The sequence below is a fragment of the Saimiri boliviensis genome, chromosome 17, assembly GCF_048565385.1.
Source record: "Saimiri boliviensis isolate mSaiBol1 chromosome 17, mSaiBol1.pri, whole genome shotgun sequence".
NCBI classification, from domain to species: Eukaryota; Metazoa; Chordata; class Mammalia; order Primates; family Cebidae; genus Saimiri; species Saimiri boliviensis.
Window position 1 is genome coordinate 49,590,545 of NC_133465.1, and position 19,313 is coordinate 49,609,857.

Below are 19,313 nucleotides of genomic sequence, written 5' to 3' on the forward strand. Positions count from 1 at the left end.
GATGGAGTCTCTAACTGTCACCCAGGCTGGAATGCAGTGGCACAATCTCAGCTCACCACAACCTCTGCCTCCTGGGTTCAAGTGACTCTCCTGCCTCAGCCTCCTGAGTAGCTTGGATTACAGGCATGTGCCACAATACTCGGCTAATTTTTTGTAGTTTTGGTAGAGAAGGGTTTTCACCATGTTGTCCTGGCTGGTCTTGAACTCCCGACCTCAAGTGATCCGCTGGCCTAGGCTTCCCAAAGTACTGGAATTATAGGTGTGAGCCACTGTGCCCAGCCACCTCTTGTTTCTTTTTGAACAGACCTTGGAGCAGCCAATCAGGACCCAGAGCCACAGGCTTGTCACTGCACTGGTTAATTCCAATTGGCTGTGGCCCAGTCATGTTGAAGGAGCCCTGGGTGGGGTTCGGTGGGGAGTAGACAGTGGTGTCTATGGGCCCAGACCCGTATCTCAGAACCCAGTGCTGTCAGCTGAGAGACTTGGGAGGGGCAACATTAACCCATCTTGCGTTGGAAGAAACATACTGGTTCTGATATCAGCCTGGAGCGGGGTGGGGTTGTGGGGTTTCCAGTCTGTGCTTCAGTTTATCCTTTGGAAATAGGAAGAATGGAGTTTCCTAGCCTCCACTTTGAGAAGATGGGGAAGTTGGTTAATTTATTCATTCAGATAGTCAATCTACAAACATTCAATTTGTACCCACTCTGCACCATCCATGTGTCAGGTACCATGATGGCCTCCTGGGGATAGAGAAGTTTGAAACCCAAGCTGAGGGACCTGGAAGCCTCCAAGTCTAGGGGAGAGTAAACACATCCAAGCCTGGGTCTGTGCAGAGAGACACGGCAGCGCAGAGCCTGCAGGAGCCTCCCGTGCACCGAGTTACATGTAGTTTTGGCCAGAAAACCCCAGGAGTGAGCAGGGATTTCCTCCTGTGATTTAGCAGAGAGGTAAATGTGCTGGAAGCCTGGTAGCAGGTGTGTCAATGATGAAATAAGCTGGCAGTTTGGTGGCTCTTGCTATTCCTTCTTCATCTCAGACAGGAAGGCTTGAAGGGCAGATGCCACGAAGGACTGCCAGTAGCTGTGATGTATAAACACCTCAGTCTTCTGCCTCATCTGCCCAGCAGACCCTGAATGTGCAGGACCCCACATAGGGGTGTTTGCTCGCACCAGGACTCTTCGACACTGGAGGCCACTGTTCAGACTAAATGTGACCCCACTTCCAGATGTTAATCTCTGATACATTTCCCTCTCAAAGGAAATAAGATTCTCAGGATGATAATGGATTCTCCATCTTGGGATGTGGAAAAGAAAGTCAAGTAGGTCCTGGTGCTATGGCTCACGCCTGTAATCCCAGCACTTTAGGAGGCTGAGGTAGGAGGATTACTAGGAGTTCGAGATCAGCCTGAGCAACACAGTGAGATGCTGTCTCCACAAAAAAAAATTAAAAATTAGCTGAGCATGGCAGGCACCGTGGCTCATGCCTGTAATCTCAGCACTTTGAGAGGCCAAGGTGGGTGGATCGCCTGAGGTCAGTAGTTTGAGACCAACTAGCCCAACATTGTGAAATCCTGTCTCTACTAAAAATATAAAAATTAGCTGGGTGTGGTGGCAGGCACCTATAGTCCCAGCTACCCAGGAGGCTGAGGCAAGAGAATCTCTTGAACCCAGGAGGCAGAGGTTGTAGTGAGCCAAGATCACTCCACTGCACTCCAGCCTGGGCGATAGAGTGAGACTCCATATCCAAAAAAAAAAAAAAAAAAAAAAAAAAAAAGCCAGGTGCAGTGGCTCATACCTGTAATCCCAGCACTTTGGGAGGCCAAGGTGGGCAGATCACAAGGTCGAGAATTGGACACCAGCCTGGCCAACATGGTGAAACCCCATCTCTACTAAGAATACAAAAATTAGCTGGGTGTGGTGGCACCTGCCTGTCATCCCAGCTACTCAGAAGGCTGAGACGAGAATTGCTTGAACCTGGGAGGTGGAGGTTGCTGTGAGCTGAGATCCTGCCATTGCACTCCAGCCTGGGTAACAACAGCAAGACTCTGTCTCAGAAAAAAAAAATTGTGCCAGGCGCGGTGGCTCAAGCCTGTAATCCTAGCACTTTGGGAGGCTGAGACGGGTGGATCACGAGGTCCAGAGATCGAGACCATCCGGTCAACATAGTGAAACCCCGTCTCTACTAAAAATACAAAAAATTAGCTGGGCATGGTGGCGCGTGCCTGTAATCCCAGCTACTCAGGAGGCTGAGGCAGGAGAATTGCCTGAACCCAGGAGGCGGAGGTTGCGGTGAGCCGAGATCGCGCCATTGCACTCCAGCCTGGGTAACAAGAGCGAAACTCTGTCTCAAAAAAAAAGAAAAAAAAATTGTTTAAGGTGTTTAAAGTGTTCAGATAAATCATCCATAATTTCATTACAGTGTGTAATTGAAGCAACGTCTCCAGGGACTGAGTTCAAATCCCGATGCTAACATTCACCAGCTGCGTGACCTTGGGCAAGTAACTTCACCTCTCAGGGCTTCAGTTTCCTCAGCTGCAAACTGGGAACTGGATGATAATCACATGTTCTTTCTGGGGTGGTTGTGAGAATTAAATGAAGAATATGTTTAAAGCACTTCAAATAGTGCTTGGTGCATAGTAAATGCAGGATAGTATTTTTATTGTCATTGTTTAGGTAATTCATGCTTTTAAAAATACAAATATAAACATGAGTTCTTTTATTTATTTATTATTATTTTTTGAAACAAAATGTCAGTCTGTCACCCAAGCTGGAATGCAGTGGCACAATCTCAGCTCACTGCAACATCTACCTCCCGAGTTCAAGTGATTCTTGTGCCTCAGCCTCCTGAGTAGCTGGGATTACAGGCAGGTGCCACCATGCCAGGCTAATTTTGTATTTTTAGTAGACGGGGTTCCTCCATGTTGGTCAGGCCAGCCTCGAATTCCCAGCCTCAGGTGATCCATCTGCCTCAGCCTCCCAAAGTGTTGGGATTATAGGCATGAGCCACCATGCCTATAATATATATATATTTATTTATTTATTTTGAGATGGAGTCTTGCTTTGTTGCCAGGCTGGAGTGCAGTGGCACGATCTCAGATCACTGCAACCTCCGCCTCCCAGGTTCGATTCTCCTGCCTCAGCCTCCCAAGCAGCTAGGACTACAGGTGTGTGCCACCACACCCAGCTAATTTTTTGTATTTTTAGTAGAGATAGGGTTTCACCATGTTGGTCAGGATGGTCTTGATCTCTTGACCTCATGATCCGTCTGCCTTGGCTTCTCAAAGTGCTGGGATTATAGGCACGAGCCACCGTGCCTGGCCGAATTTTTTTTTTTTTTTTTTTTTGAGGCAGGGTCTCACTCTGTCACCCAGGTGGGAGTGCAGTGGCACCATCAACAGCTCATTGCAGCCTTGACTTCCTGGGCTCAGGCAATCCTCCTGCCTCATTTTTTGATTTTGGTAAAGATGAGATCTCACTATGTTGCTGGTCTTGAAATCCTGAGCTCAAATGATCCTCCCACTTCTGCCTCCCAGAGTGCTGGGAATATAGGCGTGAGCCACCATGCCTGGCTCCCAGGTGGATTTCTCTGTGGCATTTGACACACGCAACCTGTGCCTTCTTGGAAACGTCTGCACCCAGGTCCTCTCCTACCTCTTCGGTGGTTTCTTCTTTATCTTCTGGGCTAGCTACTTGTCCTCCTGTCACCTCCCCCTACTTCGGTGCTCAACAAAATCAGTCCCTCCTGAGCTATGTTCTGCCTCCACTCTGCACTTTTGTAGTGCACTCTCACAACCTGGCTCTCCTCCAGGGTACCCTATCTCAGCCAGCTATGCCCCTTCCAGCCATCGCTCACGCCAGAAAACAAGGAGTGACGGCCAAACTTCCTCCTTATCTGGCCAATCTCCAAAGAGCCAACCATTGGCTTTCCTATGGATGACCTTCGAAAGCTCAAACGGGAGCTTGCCACTTCCTACTAGCGTTCATATGCTGATGTTCAAATACTTCTAACTTCCTGTTTCATTCCTCTTCTTTATTCCCTCCCACTGTGTGTCCATCCTGTATGATTAGCACAGGACACGGTACACAGTAGGTTCTTAATTTTTATTTTTATTTTTTGAGATGGAGTTTTGCTCTTATAACCCAGGCTGGAGTGCAGTGGCACAATCTCAGCTCACTACAACCTCTGCTTTCTGGGTTTAAGCAATTCTGAGTCACCCTCTGCAGTAGCTGGAATTACAAGCGTGTGCCACCATACCTGGCTAATTTTGGTGTTTTTAGTAGAGATGGGGTTTCACCATGTTGGCCAGGCTGGTCTTGAACTCCTGAACTCAGGTGATCCACCCAGCTCAGCCTCCCAAAATGCTGAGATTACAGGCATGACCCACCCCGCCCGGCCTCAAATGTTTGTTGAACATGTGTGCTAAAAGGCAAGAGGACGGGAAAATATATACCATGCGGTTCCCACTGGCTAGAGGTAGAACAATTATAGAATTTAAAGTAAAATAACACTACAGTAGCCCCCCCTTATCTTCAGAGAATATGTTCCAAGACTCTCAGGAGTTGCCTGAAACTGTGGATAGTATGGAACCCTATGTATACTATGTTTTTCTTTTCTTTTCTGTGAGACAGAGTCTCGCTCTGTTGCCCAGGCTGGAGTGCAGTGGCACCATCTTGGCTCACTGCAGCCTCTGCCTACTAGGTTCAAGTGATCCTTCTGCCTCAGGCCCCCTAGTATCTGGGATTACAGGCACATGCCACCACGCCTGGCTAGTTTTTGTATTTTTAGTAGAGACAGGGTTTCACCATGTTGGCCAGGCTGGTCTCAAACTCCTGACTGCAGGTAATCCACCCACCTTGGCCTCCCGAAGTGCTCAGATTACAGTCGTGAACCACTGTGCCCAGCCTATACTGTTTTTCCATACGTACACATACCTACAATAAAGTTTAATTTATAAATTAGGCACAGTAATAGGTTAACTACAACAACTAATAATAAGATAGAACAATTATACTGTAATAAAAGTTATACGAATGTGGTCTCTCTCTCTCAAAATATCTTATTGGGTTGGGCATGGTGGCTTATGTCTGGAATTCCAGCTAATCAAGAGGCTGAAGTGGGAGGATAGCTTGAGCCCAGGAGTTCAGCAGCCTGGGCAGCAGAATGAGAATCCATCACTTAAAAAAAGAAAGAACTAAACTGTGGTAAGCCACAGAATGTTAGAAGATACTTATAACACATATAAATAACAAAAAATTAATGTCTGGAGCAGTGTGGTGGCTCATACTTGTAATCCCAACAACTTTGGGAGGCCAAGGCAGGAGGATCCCTTGAGACCCACCTGGGCAACATAGCAAGACCCCATCTCTACAAAAAAAATATAAAATTAGCAGGATGTGGTGGCACTTGCCTGTAGTCCCAGCTATTTGGGAGGCTTAGGTAGGAGGATTGCTTGAACCCAGGACATCAAGGCTGCAATGGGCTATGATGGCGCCACTGCACTCCAGCCTGCGTGACAGAGGGAGATCTATCTAAAAAAAAAATTAATATCTGAAATATACAAAGAACATATGAAGAACTAGTACAAAGCGATGAAAAAAAACAACAACAAAACATCTCAATAGAAAATGACAAAAATACTTTGAAGAGGAACTTCACAGTAGAGAAAACCCAAATGACCAATATGCATTTGATTAATGTTATTATTATTTTTTTAGAGACAGGGTCTTGCTATATTGCCCAGGCTGGAGTGCAGTGGCTGTTCACAGGTGTGATCCCACTACTGATCAGCACAAGAGTTTTGACCTCCTCCGTTTCCACCCTGGGTTGGTTCACCCCACCTTAGGCAGCCTGGTCCCCTGCTTCTGGGAGGTCATCATATTGATGATGAACTTACGGCTCCGCACTGCAGCTCAGAACGGGCCTTAAGCATTCCTTCCACTTCAGCCTCCCCAGTAGCTGGAACTACAGGCTCACGTCACCTCACCTGGGTCAATAAGCATTTGAAAAACCATCCAATCTCATTAACACACACGAACATGCCAACTACAATAAAATGTCTGACAACAACCTTCAAAGTCAGGGACAGAAGAAGTGGGAATGTACAACATCTTTACTGAAGTATAATTCACATGCCATAAAATTCAGCCGTTGAAAGTGCACACTTCAGTGGCTTTTAGCACTCCCAGAGTTCTGCAACCACTGCAGTCTAAGTTTAGAGCATTTCCATCACTCCAAAAAGGAACTCCATGCCCATCAGCCATCACTCCTCATCTTGCCTCCAGCCCTAGGCAACCATTTATATCGTTTCTGTCTCTATATGTTTGCCTATTCTAGACACTTCGTGTAAATAAAATTATACAGTATAGGCTGGGCGCGGTGGCTCATGCCTGTAATCCCAGCACTTTGGGAGGCCGAGGTGGGCAGATCACCAGAGGTCAGGAGTTTGAGACCAGTCTGGCCAACCTGATGAAACCCCATCTTTACTAAAAATACAAAAATTAGTTGGGCATGGTGATGGGCACCTGTATCCCAGCTACTTGGGAGGCTGAGGCAGGAGAATCGCTTGAACCAGGGAGGCAGAGGTTGCAGTGAGCAGAGACTGTGCCATTGCATTCCAGCCTGGGCAACAAGAGAGAAACTCCATCTAAAAAAAAAAAAACACCCAATATAGATTTTCTGGTGGCTGGCTTCTGGCTTCTTTCACTTACCATATTTTCAAGGTTCATCCATGTTGTAGCATGTATCAGTATTTCATTCCTTTTTATTGCTGAATAATCCATTGTATGCATATAATAAATTTTTAAAAAATAAACACGGGCCGGGCGCAGTGGTTCAAGCCTGTAATCCCAGCACTTTGGGAGGCCGAGGCAGGTGGATCACAAGGTCGAGAGATCGAGACCATCCTGGTCAACATGGTGAAACCCCGTCTCTACTAAAAATACAAAAAATTAGCGGGGCATGGTGGTGCGTGCCTGTAATCCCAGGTACTCAGGAGGCTGAGGCAGGAGAATTGCCTGAACCCAGGAAGCGGAGGTTGCGGCGAGCTGAGATCGCGCCATTGCACTCCAGCCTGGGTAACAAGAGTGAAACTCTGTCTCGAAAATAAAAATAATAAAAATAATAAAAATAAAAAAATAAAGACGGGATTTCACTGCATTGGCCAGGCTGGTCTCAAAGTCCTGACCTCGTGATCCACCTGCCTCAGCCTCCCAAAGTGCTGTGTTGGGATTACAAGTGGGAGCCACCACACCTGGCCATATATAATACATTTTGTCTGTCCATTCATCAGTCAATGGACTTTTGAGTTGTCTCCACTCTTTGGCTGTGGTGAATGATGCTGCTTCCGGGGTATTCCTGAAGTCTGAGCCCTGCTTTCCACATCCATTCAGATCATGGTTTTGCTGCAGTTGTCCACTCAGTTATCATCACTTATGGAGTCAACAAGAGGTGACCAGTCAACACCCTGAGGTGTAGATTTATTCTTCCTGCGCCCATTATATCATTATATAGCAGCAACCCTCTTTCCTCATGATAATCAGAGTTGATTACCCTGCCAGGAAAGTAACTTCTTTTTATTTTGTCTGCTGATCTACTGGCCCGAGGAGCTCAAAATGATCATAAGGCAGCCATAGCTTCAGTTTTAGTGGAATCCTTACTGAATGGCCTGGTAGAAGCATCCCCTTCACCTGCCCTTGGGAATCAGGATCACTAGTCAAGATCGCTAGTCTACCAAAGTATAAAGTGGCAGGAGGTGAAGCTGGACACCGTGGTGCACACCTGTACTCCGTTATTCCGGAGGCTGAGACAGGAAGATCACTTGAGCCCAGGAGTTCAAGGCTGTTGTGTGTGACGATCCTGCCTGTAAACAGCCACTGCAGTCCAGCCTGGGCAACACAGCAAGCAGCTGTCTCTTAAAAAAAAAAAAAAAAAAAAAAAAGGCCGGGCGCGGTGGCTCAAGCCTGTAATCCCAGCACTTTGGGAGGCTGAGGTGGGTGGATCACGAGGTTGAGAGATCGAGACCATCCTGGTCAACAGGGTGAAACCCCGTCTCTACTAAAAATACAAAAAATTAGCTGGGCATGGTGGCGCGTGCCTGTAATCCCAGCTACGCAGGAGGCTGAGGCAGGAGAATTGCCTGAACCCAGGAGGCGGAGGTTGCGGTGAGCCGAGATCGCGCCATTGCACTCCAGCCTGGGTAACAAGAGCAAAACTCTGTCTCAAAAAAAAAAAAAAAAAAAGAATTGACTTAGCTATGCGGGCTCTCTTTTGGTTCCATACGAAGTTTAGGGTGGTTTTTCCCAGTTCTGTGAAGAAGGTCATTGGTAGCTTGATGGAGATAGCATTGAATCTATAAATTACTCTGGGCAGTATGGCCATTTTCATGATATTGATTCTTCCTAACCATGAGCATGGAATGTTTCTCCATCTCTTTGTGTCCTCTCTTATTTCGTTGAGCAGTGGTTTGTAGTTCTTCTTGAAGAGGTCCTTTACATCCTTTGTTAGTTGTATTCCTGAGTATTTTATTCTCTCTGTAGCAATTGTGAATGGCAGTTCTTTCTTGATTTGGCTCTCTGTTAGTCTGTTATTGGTGTATAGGAATGCTTGTGATTTTTCCACATTGATTTTGTATCCTGAGATTTTGCTGAAGTTGCTTATCAGTTTAAGGAGATTTTGGGCTGAGATGATAGGGTCTTCTAAATATACAATCTATATTGAATAGGAGTGGTGAGAGAGGGCATCCTTGTCTAGTGCCAGATTTCAAAGGGAATGCTTCCAGTTTTTTCCCAATCAGTATGACATTGGCTGTGGGTTTGTGGTAAATAGCTTTTATTATTTTGAGATACGTTCCATTGATACCTAGGTTTATTGAGAGTTTTTAGCATAAAGGGCTGTTGAATTTTGTCGAAAGCCTTCTCTGCATCTGTTGTGATAATCATGTGGTTTTTGTCTTTGGTTCTGTTTATGTGGTGAATTAAGTTTATAGACTTGTGTGTATGTTGAACCAGCCTTGCATCCTGGGGATGAAGCCTACTTGATCGTGATAGATAAGCTTTTTGATTTGCTGTTGCAATTGGTTTGCCAATATTTTATTGAAGATTTTTGCATCTATCTTTATCATGGATATTGGCCTGAAGTTTTCTTTTCTTATTGAGTCTCTGCCAGGTTTTGGTATCAGGATGATGTTGGTCTCATGAAATGATCTGGGGAGGAGTCTCTCTTTTTGAATTGTTTGGACTAGTTTCAAAAGGAGTGGTACCAGCTCCTCTTTGTATGTCTGGCAGAATTCAGCTGTGAATCCATCTGGACCTGGGCTTTTTTTAGTCCGTAGGCTATTAATTGCTGCCTCAACTTCAGCCCTTGTTTTTGGTCTATTCAGGGTTTCGACTTCTTCCTGGTTTAGGCTTGGGAGGGTGTAAGTGTCCAGGAATTTATCCATTTCTTCCAGGTTTACTGGTTTATGTGCATAGAGTTGTTTGTAGTAATCTCTGATGGTAGTTTGTATTTCTGTGGAATCTGTGGTGATATCCCCCTTTATCATTTTTTATTGCATCTATTTGATTATTCTCTCTTTTCTTTTTTATTAATCTGATTAGTGGCCTATTTTGTTGATCTTTTCAAAACACCAGCTCCTGGATTTATTGATTTTTTGAAAGGTTTTTGGTGTCTCTGTCTCCTTCAGTTCTGCTTTGATCTTAGTTATTTCTTTTTTTTTTTTTTTTTTTTTTTTGAGACGGAGTTTCGCTCTTGTTACCCAGGCTGGAGTGCAATGGCGCGATCTCGGCTCACCGCAACCTCCGCCTCCCGGGCTCAGGCAATTCTCCTGCCTCAGCCTCCTAAGTAGCTGGAATTACAGGCACGTGCCACCATGCCCAGCTAGTTTTTTGTATCTTTAGTAGAGACGGGGTTTCACCATGTTGACCAGGACGGTCTCGATCTCTTGACCTCGTGATCCACCCGCCTCGGCCTCCCAAAGTGCTGGGATTACAGGCTTGAGCCACCGCGCCCGGCCGATCTTAGTTATTTCTTGTCTTCTGCTAGCTTTTTAGTTTTTTTGATCTTGCTCCTCTAGCTCTTTCAATGTTGATGATAGGGTGTCGATTTTAGATCTTTCCTTGCTTCTCATGTGGGCATATATTGCTGATTTTTGTATTTTTAGTAGAGACGGGGTTTTACCATGTTGGCCAGGCTGGTCTTGAACTCCTAACCTCAAGTGATCCACCCCACTTGACTTCCCAAAGTGCTGGAATTACAGGCATGAGCCAATGCACCTGGTTGGAAGATTATTTTTTAAAATTGGAACAGTCCCCTGCAGTAGGTTAATGGCCTTTCTCCAGAACCTTCTGAGCTTGCCAGAGACTCCTCAAAGCATCCTATGAATCACAGCTAGATGGCATCTGCTAGGCTATATGAGCCCAAGTGGCAGAGAACTTTGCATTTCGGCCTGGACCAAAAAAACCTCTCGTTGTGGGCCCCACTCAAAACCACCAGCTTTTGGAGTTCCCTGAAAATCACTGGAGCAGTATTTCCAAGTGTGTAGTGTGCCATCTTCCGTATCTGAAGGGGTCTGCCAGGCTTTGTGCATATTTCCTAGGGATACGACACACATGGGGGTGCCAGCGCACTGGATCCCAACACATTTTGCAAAGATCCTTGAGTCTTTGTAGGATTTGTCCTCCAACCTCTGGCAAGCAGGTGCCTTGCCACTTTCTGTTCACCAGGTTCCATTAGCTCAATGTCATCAGTACAGAGGATCATGGGATGTTGTGTGGAATCCAAGATGATCAAGGTCCCCCGTTCTACCGTGACAGAAAGCAGGAGAGTTAACATAGCCCTGGGGAAAGGGGAAAGACTGTGAATGTGCACTTTTGTCTGTCCCCAGGGAAAGGAATCCTTTTTTTTTTTTTCGAGGGTGTGTTTCACTCTATTGCCTAGGCTGGAGTGCAGTGGCGCGATCTTCGCTCACCGCAACCTCCACCTTCCCGAGTGAAGTGATTCTCCTGCCTCAGCCTTCTGAGTAGCTGGGACTACAGGCATGCATCACTCCTGGCTAATTTTATATTTTTAGTAGAGACAGGGTTTTTCCATGTTGGTCAGGCTGGTCTCAAACTCCCGACCTCAGGTGATCTGCCCACTTCGGCCTCCCAAAGTGCTGGGATTACATAGGTGAGCCACTGTGCCTGGCCTTTTTTTTTTTTTTTTTTTTTTTTTTGACACTGAGTCTTACTCTATCACCCAGGCTGGAGTGCAGTCACATAATCTCAGCTTCCTGGGTTGAAGTGATTCTTGTGCCTCAGCCTCCCAAGTAGCTGGGATTACAGGTGCCCACCACCACACCTGGCTAATTTCTGTATTTTTAGTAGAGATGGGGTTCACTATCTTGGTCAGGCTGGCCTTGAACTCCTGACCTCAAGTGATCTGCCTGCCTCAACCTCTCAAAGTGCCGGGATTACAGCTCACCCGGCAGGAATCTGCTTCTAATCTTACTTCCTTCATCAAACTAACAGCCATGGACTAACTGGTGGGGATTTGCTCTAAGAAAGCTAGCACGTCTGGCACAGCACTCAATTAGGGCGCCTCTTGGTTACGTTCACCCTCATTTACAATGATCCGTCTGGTTTTTGCAAGAGCCAGATTGATGAGTTAAATGGGGAGATCCCGGGAACCACCACGCCTGTATCCTTTACGATTGATTCCAACCACTGCCACTCCACCTGGGCTGGGGAATTGCTTCGGATTTACTCTCTTGGGAGGGGGATGAGGAAGCAGTTTCTATTTGGCTTTTCCTATCCTAATTACTCTTATTTCATTCTTTTTTTGGAGACGGGTTCATTCTGTCACGTAAGCTGGAATGCAGTGGTACAAGCTCAGCTCACTGCAATCTTAACTTGCCGGGTTCAAGCAAACCTCCCCTCTCAGCGTCCTGAGTAGCTGGAACTACAGGAGTGTGCCATGATACCCAGCTAATTTTAAAAGAAAATTGTAGAGATGAGGTTTCACTATGTTGCCCAGGCTGGTCTCAAAGTCCTGGGCTCAAGCAATCCTCCCACCTTGACCTCCTAAAGGGCTGGGATTACAGGTTTGGCAATGGCTCTCATTTCAGGAAACCAATTGAGAGATCTGCTATCTGCTAAGTACATCTGTTCCACTGTGTATTCAGGGACCCTGGCAATAACCATCAGGCAGACCCACAGGCCAGATCCTTTTCTCTCCTGGCCTCTGTATGTCCCACCCTAATACATGTCCCTAATATTAGTGTCAGCTCCGACTCTGTATCCAAAAGCCTTAAAAGATCTGAGTATTTTCCTTTCCCCAGGATGCCGTTGCTCTGATAAGCAGCTGTAAGTACCTTTGGGGGAATTCAAGACCAGCCTGATTAATACGGAGAAACTCCATCTCTACTAAAAAATACAAAATTAGCCAGGTGTAGTGGCACGTGCCTGTAATCTCAGCTACTCGGGAGGCTGAGGCAATTGCTTGAACCCAGGAGGCAGAGGTTGCGGTGAGCTCGCGGTGAGCTGAGATCTCGCCACTGCACTCCAGCCTGGGCAACAAGAGCGAAACTCCATCTTTAGTAAAAGGCGATAGATTTATACTATTTGAAGAGAAACCAGAATATCGAAACTCCATCTTTTTTTTTTTTTTTTGAGATGGAATGTCTCAGTGGAGTTTAGGAAACTGGTTTGCAGAGTCCCAGCCCACTTCCAACATCCCATTGCTGTAGAGACTTCGCATCTCCGCTTTTGGGGGAGGGGCCCCGCGCGTCTTCTTTTGAGCAAAGGATGATTGCATTTATTAGGCAAAGGCATGAAGCTGTTATTATTAAAATATGATAGAAAGATGTGTAACTGCTGAGTAGAAAAAAGTGGTAGGCTCTGCCATTTATTTGCTTATTGACTTTCAGCTTCAAATTCACTCGTTTTCTCTGCTCTCTGACGTTGGAAGGGGGCTGGCACTCTGCAAACTCCTAAACTCCATTGCTGTCCTTCTGTTAGGTTCTGCTCATAGGGGCACTTGACGGAGACTGGGAGGCCAGAAGAAGGGAATAACTTCCCATTATTTTTGGATTTGTTCAGAGTCACTCTATCATGAGAATTTGGCTCCAGCCTTCAGCTTTTTTCTGCATTCGAAGAACCTGCCTTGAAGATGGCTCTTCAGAGGAATGAGCAGCATTCCCGGTGGCGCTTCACTGAGTCTGAGCCTCAACTCTGCAGGGCCCCACCTCCCGGCTCACAGGTCAAGGTAATCCCAGCTCTTCCCTTTTGTCCCTCAGCCCTCCTTGCTTCTTGTTACTAGTTCTGCCTTGTCTCAGGGTTCTCTTTCCCTTTTTCCTCTTTTGGTCCTCCAACTCCCGTGTAACCAAGTTCCTGTATGAAATTTCCTCCATTTGTTAGTGTTTTTGTTTTTGTTTTGTTTTTGTTTTTGCAATGTAATTCACTTTATTTTTCTTGTATAAAAACCCTATGTTGTAGCCACAACTGGAGCTTGGGTCCTCTGTATGGAGACTCTGGTGTGGGTCTTGATGAGGTGGTCCGTGAATTCCTGGTAGGGAGACTTGGTGAATACAGTCTCCTTCCAGAGATCAGGGGTCAGGTAGCTGTAAGTCTTAGAGATGGCATCAAACGTAGCCTTGGCAAAGTTGCCCAAGGTGGCAGTGCAACCCCTAGCTGAGGTGTAGCAGTCATCGATACCAGCCATCATGAGCAGCTTCTTGGGCACAGGTGCTGAGACGATGCCAGTGCCCCTGGGCGCAGGGATGAGGCGCACCAGCACAGAACCACAGCGGCCTGTCACCTTGCAAGGGACGGTGTGGGGCTTGCCAATCTTGTTCCCCCAGTAGCCTCTGCGCACAGGGACAATGGAGAGCTTGGCTAGGATGATGGCCCCACGGATGGCAGTGGCCACCTCCTTGGAACACTTAACACCCAGACCGATGTGACCATTATAGTCCCCAATAGCAACACACGCCTTGAACCTGGTGTGCTGGCCAGCACGGGTCTGCTTCTGCACCGGCATAATCTTCAAAATCTCATCCTTGAGAGAGGCCCCCAGGAAAAAGTCAATGATCTCAGATTCCTTAATGGGCAGAGAGAAGAGATAGATCTCTTCCAGAGATTTGATCTTCATGTCTTTGACCAGGCGGCCCAACTTGGTGACAGGCATCCACTCCTTATCCTCGGCTTTGCCTCCACGAGCTCCGTGGCCTCGGCCCCTGCCCCGTCCACGGCTGCGACCCCGGCCCCGGATACCACTGCCGAAACCTCTCTGTTGCCAAGGCTGGAGTGCTGCGGTGTGATCTTGGCTCACTGCAGCCTCTGTCTCCTGGGTTTAAATTGTTCTCCTGCCTCAGCCTCCCGAGTAGCTAGGATTACAGGTGCATGCCACCATGCCCAGCTAATTTTTGTATTTTTTTAGTAGAGACAGGGTTACACCATGTTGGCCACGCTGGTCTCAAACTCCTGACCTCAAGTGATCCACCCTCCTCGGCCTCCCAAATTGCTGGTATTACAGGCATGAGTCACTGAACCACACCCTAATTTTTGTATTCTTAGTAGAGATGGGGTTTCACGTTGGTCAGGCTGGTCTTGAACTCCTGACCTCAGATGATCTACCTGCCTCGGCCTCTCAAAATGCTGGAACTACAGGTGTGAGCCACCACACCTGGCCAGCCACTGCAACTGGCCTCTATTTGAAATATATAATGTGGTTTCTGTTTTCTTGACTAAGCCCTATCTGATCCACAAAATTATCATCAGTGGTAGAACAGATAAACTATGATATAGACGTACATTGAGATAGTATACAAAGAAAAGGAATCTCCAAATGTAATAGTGAATTCACATCTGAATTCATGCAGCATGACTTCACTTCTATAAAGCTTAAACACTGGCAACATTAACGTATATTTGTACACATTGGTGATAAAAATATTTTAAAAAGCAAGGAAATTATTATCACAAAAGTTGAAACATGAACAAGGAACAAAGCTGTAGGACTTATACTTCCTGATTTTAAAACTTACTACAAAGCTACAGTCATCAAACTAGAATGGTACTGGCATAAAAACAGACTTATTGACCAATGAAATAGAACAGAGGCCCAGATATAAATTCTCACTCTCTATAAACTCTCACATATATGAGCATGATTTCTTACTTTCTTTTTCTTTTCTTTCTTTCTTTCTTTCTTTTTTTTGAGAAGGGGGTCTCATTCTGTCATCCAGGCTGGAGTGAAGCGATGCAATCTCAGCTCACTGCAATCTCTGCCTCCTGGACTCAAGCAATCCTCCCACTTCGGCCTCCTGAGTAGCTGGGGCCACAGGTGCAACCCACGACCACGTCTGTCTAATTTTTTGTATTCTTGGTAGAGATGGGGTTTCACCATGTTGCCCAGGCTGGTCTCGAACTCCTGAGTTCAAAATAGCTGCCCACGCCGGGCGCGGTGGCTCAAGCCTGTAATCCCAGCACTTTGGGAGGCCGAGGCGGGTGGATCACAAGGTCGAGAGATCGAGACCAACCTGGTCGACATGGTGAAACCCCGTCTCTACTAAAAATACAAAAAATTAGCTGGGCATGGTGGCACGTGCCTGTAATCCCAGCTACTCAGGAGGCTGAGGCAGGAGAATTGCCTGAACCCGGGAGGCGGAGGTTGCGGTGAGCCGAGATCGTGCCATTGCACTCCAGCCTGGGTAACAAGAGCGAAACTCCGTCTCAAAAAAAAAAAAAAAAAAAAATAGCTGCCCACCTCGGCCTCTCAAAGGGCTGGGATTACAGGCGTGAGTCACTGTGCCTGATCTGCAAGTGATTTCTTAAATTTTTTTTTTTTTTTTTTTTTTGAGATGGAGTTTCACTCTTGTTGCCCAGGCTGGAGTGCAATGGCACCATCATGGCTGACTGCAACCTCCATCTCCCAGGTTCAAGCAATTCTCTGCCTCAGCCTCCCAAGTAGCTGGGATTATAGGCATGTGCCACCATGCCCGGCTAATTTTTGTATTTTTAGTAGAGATGGAGTTTCACTATGTTGGCCAGAATTGTCTCGATCTCCTGACCTTGTGATCTGCCCGCCTCGGCCTCCCAAAGTGCTTGGATTACAGATGTGAGCCACCGCGCCCGGCCTCAATTTTTAAATTTATCTTATTTTCTTAGAGATCGGTCTTGCTATGTTGCCCAGGATGGACTCAAATTCCTGGACTCAAGTGATCTTCCCACCACACCTTCCTGAGTAGCTGATATCACAAGCACATACCATCATGCCTGGCCTATAATCACATTATTATTATTATTTTTTGAGGTGGAGTTTCGCTCTTGTTTTCCAGGCTGGAGTGCAATGGCGTGATCTTGGCTCACCACAACCTCCGCCTCCCAGGTTCCAGTGATTCTCTTGCCTCACTCTCCAGATTAGCTGGGATTATAGGGGTGCACCATCACACCCAGCTAATTTTGTCTTTTTAATAGAGACGGGGTTTCTCCATGCCGGTCAGGCTGGTCTCAAGCTCCTGACCGTAGGTGATCCACCTACCTTGGCCTCCCAAAGTGCTGGGATTACAGGCATAAGCCACGTCGCCAAGCGATTTTCTTTTCTTTTCTTTTTTTTTTTTAATAGATAGGGTCTTGCTCTGTTGTCAAGTCTGTAGTGCTGTAGTGCAATGCAGCCTTAAACTTGATCAGGTTGGGTGTAGTGACTCATGCCTGTAATCACAGCACTTTGGGAGGCTGAGGCATGTGGATCACCTGAGGTCAGGAGTTTGAGACCAGCTTGGTCAACAGGGTGAAACTCCATCTCTACTAAAAATACAAAAATTAGCCGGGCATGGTGGCACACACCTGTAGTCCGTCTACTTGGGAGACTGAGGCAGGAGAATAGCTTGAACCCAGGAGGCGGAGGTTGTAGTGAGCTGAGATTGTGCTAATGCACTCCAGCCTCGGTGACAGCAAGACTCCATGTCAAAAAAACAAAACAAAACAAAACACTTGATCAAATGATCTTTGCCAAGAGTGCTAAGATCATTTAATGGGGAAAGGACAGGTTTTTGTTTGTTTGATTGATTTTTGCTTTTTAAACAAATAGTGCTGGGAAAACTGGATATCCACATGTAAGAGAATAAAGAGAATAAAGTTATATATAATATATATATTATATATATAATACTATATCTAAAAATTAACTCAAAATGGATCAAAATACTAAATGTAAGATCTAAACCTTTAAAACTCTTAGAAGAAAGCATGCAGTAACAGCTTCCCAACATTGGATTTGAAAATAATATTTTTGAATTTGACACCAAAGGCAAGGGCACCACCACCACCAACAAAACAGACAAATTAACCTTGATGAAAATTTAAGAATTTTGTGCATCAAGAAACAATATCAGCAAATTCAAAAGGAAATTGACAGAATGGGAGAAAACATTTGCAAGTCATATGTCTGATAAGGGATTGATATCCAGGATATATAGAGAGCTCCTAAAACTCAACACCAACAACAAAAACCGAGCAACCCAGAGATGAACAAAGGACCTGAATATGTGTTTCTCAAAAAAAAAAAAAAAAAAAAAAAAAAAAGACAAGCACACGCAAAGGTTTTCAACATTACTAATCATTAGCAAAATGCCAATAAAAACTACAATGAAAGAGTATACTTTCAGGGATCATTTCCCTTTTTCTGTTTTTTGAGACTGAATCTCACTCTTGCTCAAACTGGAATATGGTGGCGTGATCTCGGCTCACTGCAACCTCCGACTCCCAGGTTCAAGTGATTCTCCCCTCAGTCTCCTGAGTAGCTGGGATTACAGGTGGCCACCATCACACTTGGCTCATTTTTATATTTTTGGTAGAGATGGGGTTTCATCATATTGGCCAGGCTGGTCTCAAACTCCTGACCTCAAGCAATCCACCTGCCTCGGCCTCCCAAAGTGCTGGGATTACAGACATGAACCACCGTGCCCAGCCCATTTCTCTTCTTTTTTTGAAACAGGATCTCACTTTGTCTCTGGGGCTGGAGTACAGTGGTGTGATCACAGCTCACTGTAGCCTCAACCTCTGGAGCGCAAGTGATCTTCCCATCTCAGCCTTCCCAGTGGTTGGGGACTGCAGGTGTGCACCACCTGCTATTTTTTTTTTTTTTTTTTTTTTTTTTTTTTTTTTTTTTGAGATGGAGTTTTGCTCTTGTTGCCCAGGCTGGAGTAAAATGGCGTGATCTTGGCTCACCACAACCTCTGCCTCCTGGGTTCAAGCAATTCTTCTGCCTCAGCCTCCCTAGTAGCTGGGATTACAGGCATGTGCCACCACGCCTGGCTGATTTTTGTATTTTTAGTAGAGACGGGGTTTCACTATGTTGGCCTGGTTGGTCTTGAACCCCTGATCTCGTGATCCGCCTGCCTTGGCTTCCCCATGTGCTGGGATTACAGGCATGAGCCACCACGCCTGGCCAATTTTTGTATGTTTTGTAGACACAGGGTCTCGCCATGTTGCCCAGTCTCATTGTTTCTATAGTTAATTTTAAGAAAAGTTTCTCTGAATGTGTAGAGCACAGGAAACCATGAAGAGATGGCACAGCATTCTCCCCTGGGCATCAAGCTGGCTGTTGGTGGTGCTTCGCTATAACCGCTATTTGCCATTGTCTTCCTCTAGGAGAGTGAGAGAGGACACAGTCTGGGTGGTTTCCCTGGAAAAAAAACAAAACAAAACTACAATGAGATACCACCTCCCACTTGTTCACACTTGGGATGACTACCATCAAACAAGCAAACAGAAAATAACAAGGGTTGACAAGGCTGTAGAGAAACTGGAACCCTTGTGCTCTGTTGGCAGGAATGTAAAATGCTGCAGCCGTCATGCAAAACGGGATGGCAGCTCCTCAAAAAATTAAAACAGAATTACCATGCAATCCAGCAATTCCACCTCTGGGTATATACCCCAAAGAATTGAAAACAAGGTCTCAAAGAGATATTTGTACACCATGTGCATAGCAGCATTATTGGAAACAGTGCAAGTGTCCACGGATGGACGAATGGATAAGTGTCTTGATTGCTTTGTGCTGCTCTAACAGAATACCTGGGACTGGATAATTTATAAAGAAGAGAGATTTATCTCTTACAGTTCTGGGGGCTAGCTGGGAAGTCCAAGATTGAGGGACCCACCTCTGGCAAGGGTCTTCTTGCTGCATCATCTGATGGTGGTAGGCAGAAGGGCCGGAGAGCATGAGGGAGAGAGAAAGGGGCCTGATCCTCATCCTCTTATTAGGAACCCACTATCAAAACAATAGTATTCATCCATTCATGCAGGCGGAGCTCTTATGATCTAATCATCTCTTGAAGG

The 19,313-nt window shown here is 46.0% G+C and overlaps 1 protein-coding gene and 1 pseudogene across 1 annotated transcript; one reads left to right on the forward strand and one right to left on the reverse strand.

Moving 5' to 3' along the window:
- Nucleotides 1–13,405: 13,405 nt before the first annotated feature.
- Nucleotides 13,406–14,213, reverse strand: LOC120366910 (small ribosomal subunit protein uS5). The gene has a single exon (XM_039476954.2). The coding sequence runs from the start codon at nucleotides 14,158–14,160 to the stop codon at nucleotides 13,459–13,461; it is 702 nt and encodes a 233-aa protein (XP_039332888.1). The 5' UTR covers nucleotides 14,161–14,213; the 3' UTR covers nucleotides 13,406–13,458.
- Nucleotides 14,214–18,463: 4,250 nt separating this feature from the next.
- On the forward strand, nucleotides 18,464–18,656 carry LOC120366931 (small nucleolar RNA U3; annotated as a pseudogene).
- Nucleotides 18,657–19,313: the final 657 nt, after the last annotated feature.

Excerpts from the sequence above, each read along its gene's own strand:
- LOC120366910 (XM_039476954.2), bottom strand. The coding sequence starts at position 14,160 with ATGCCTGTCACCAAGTTGGGCCGCCTGGTCAAAGACATGAAGATCAAA.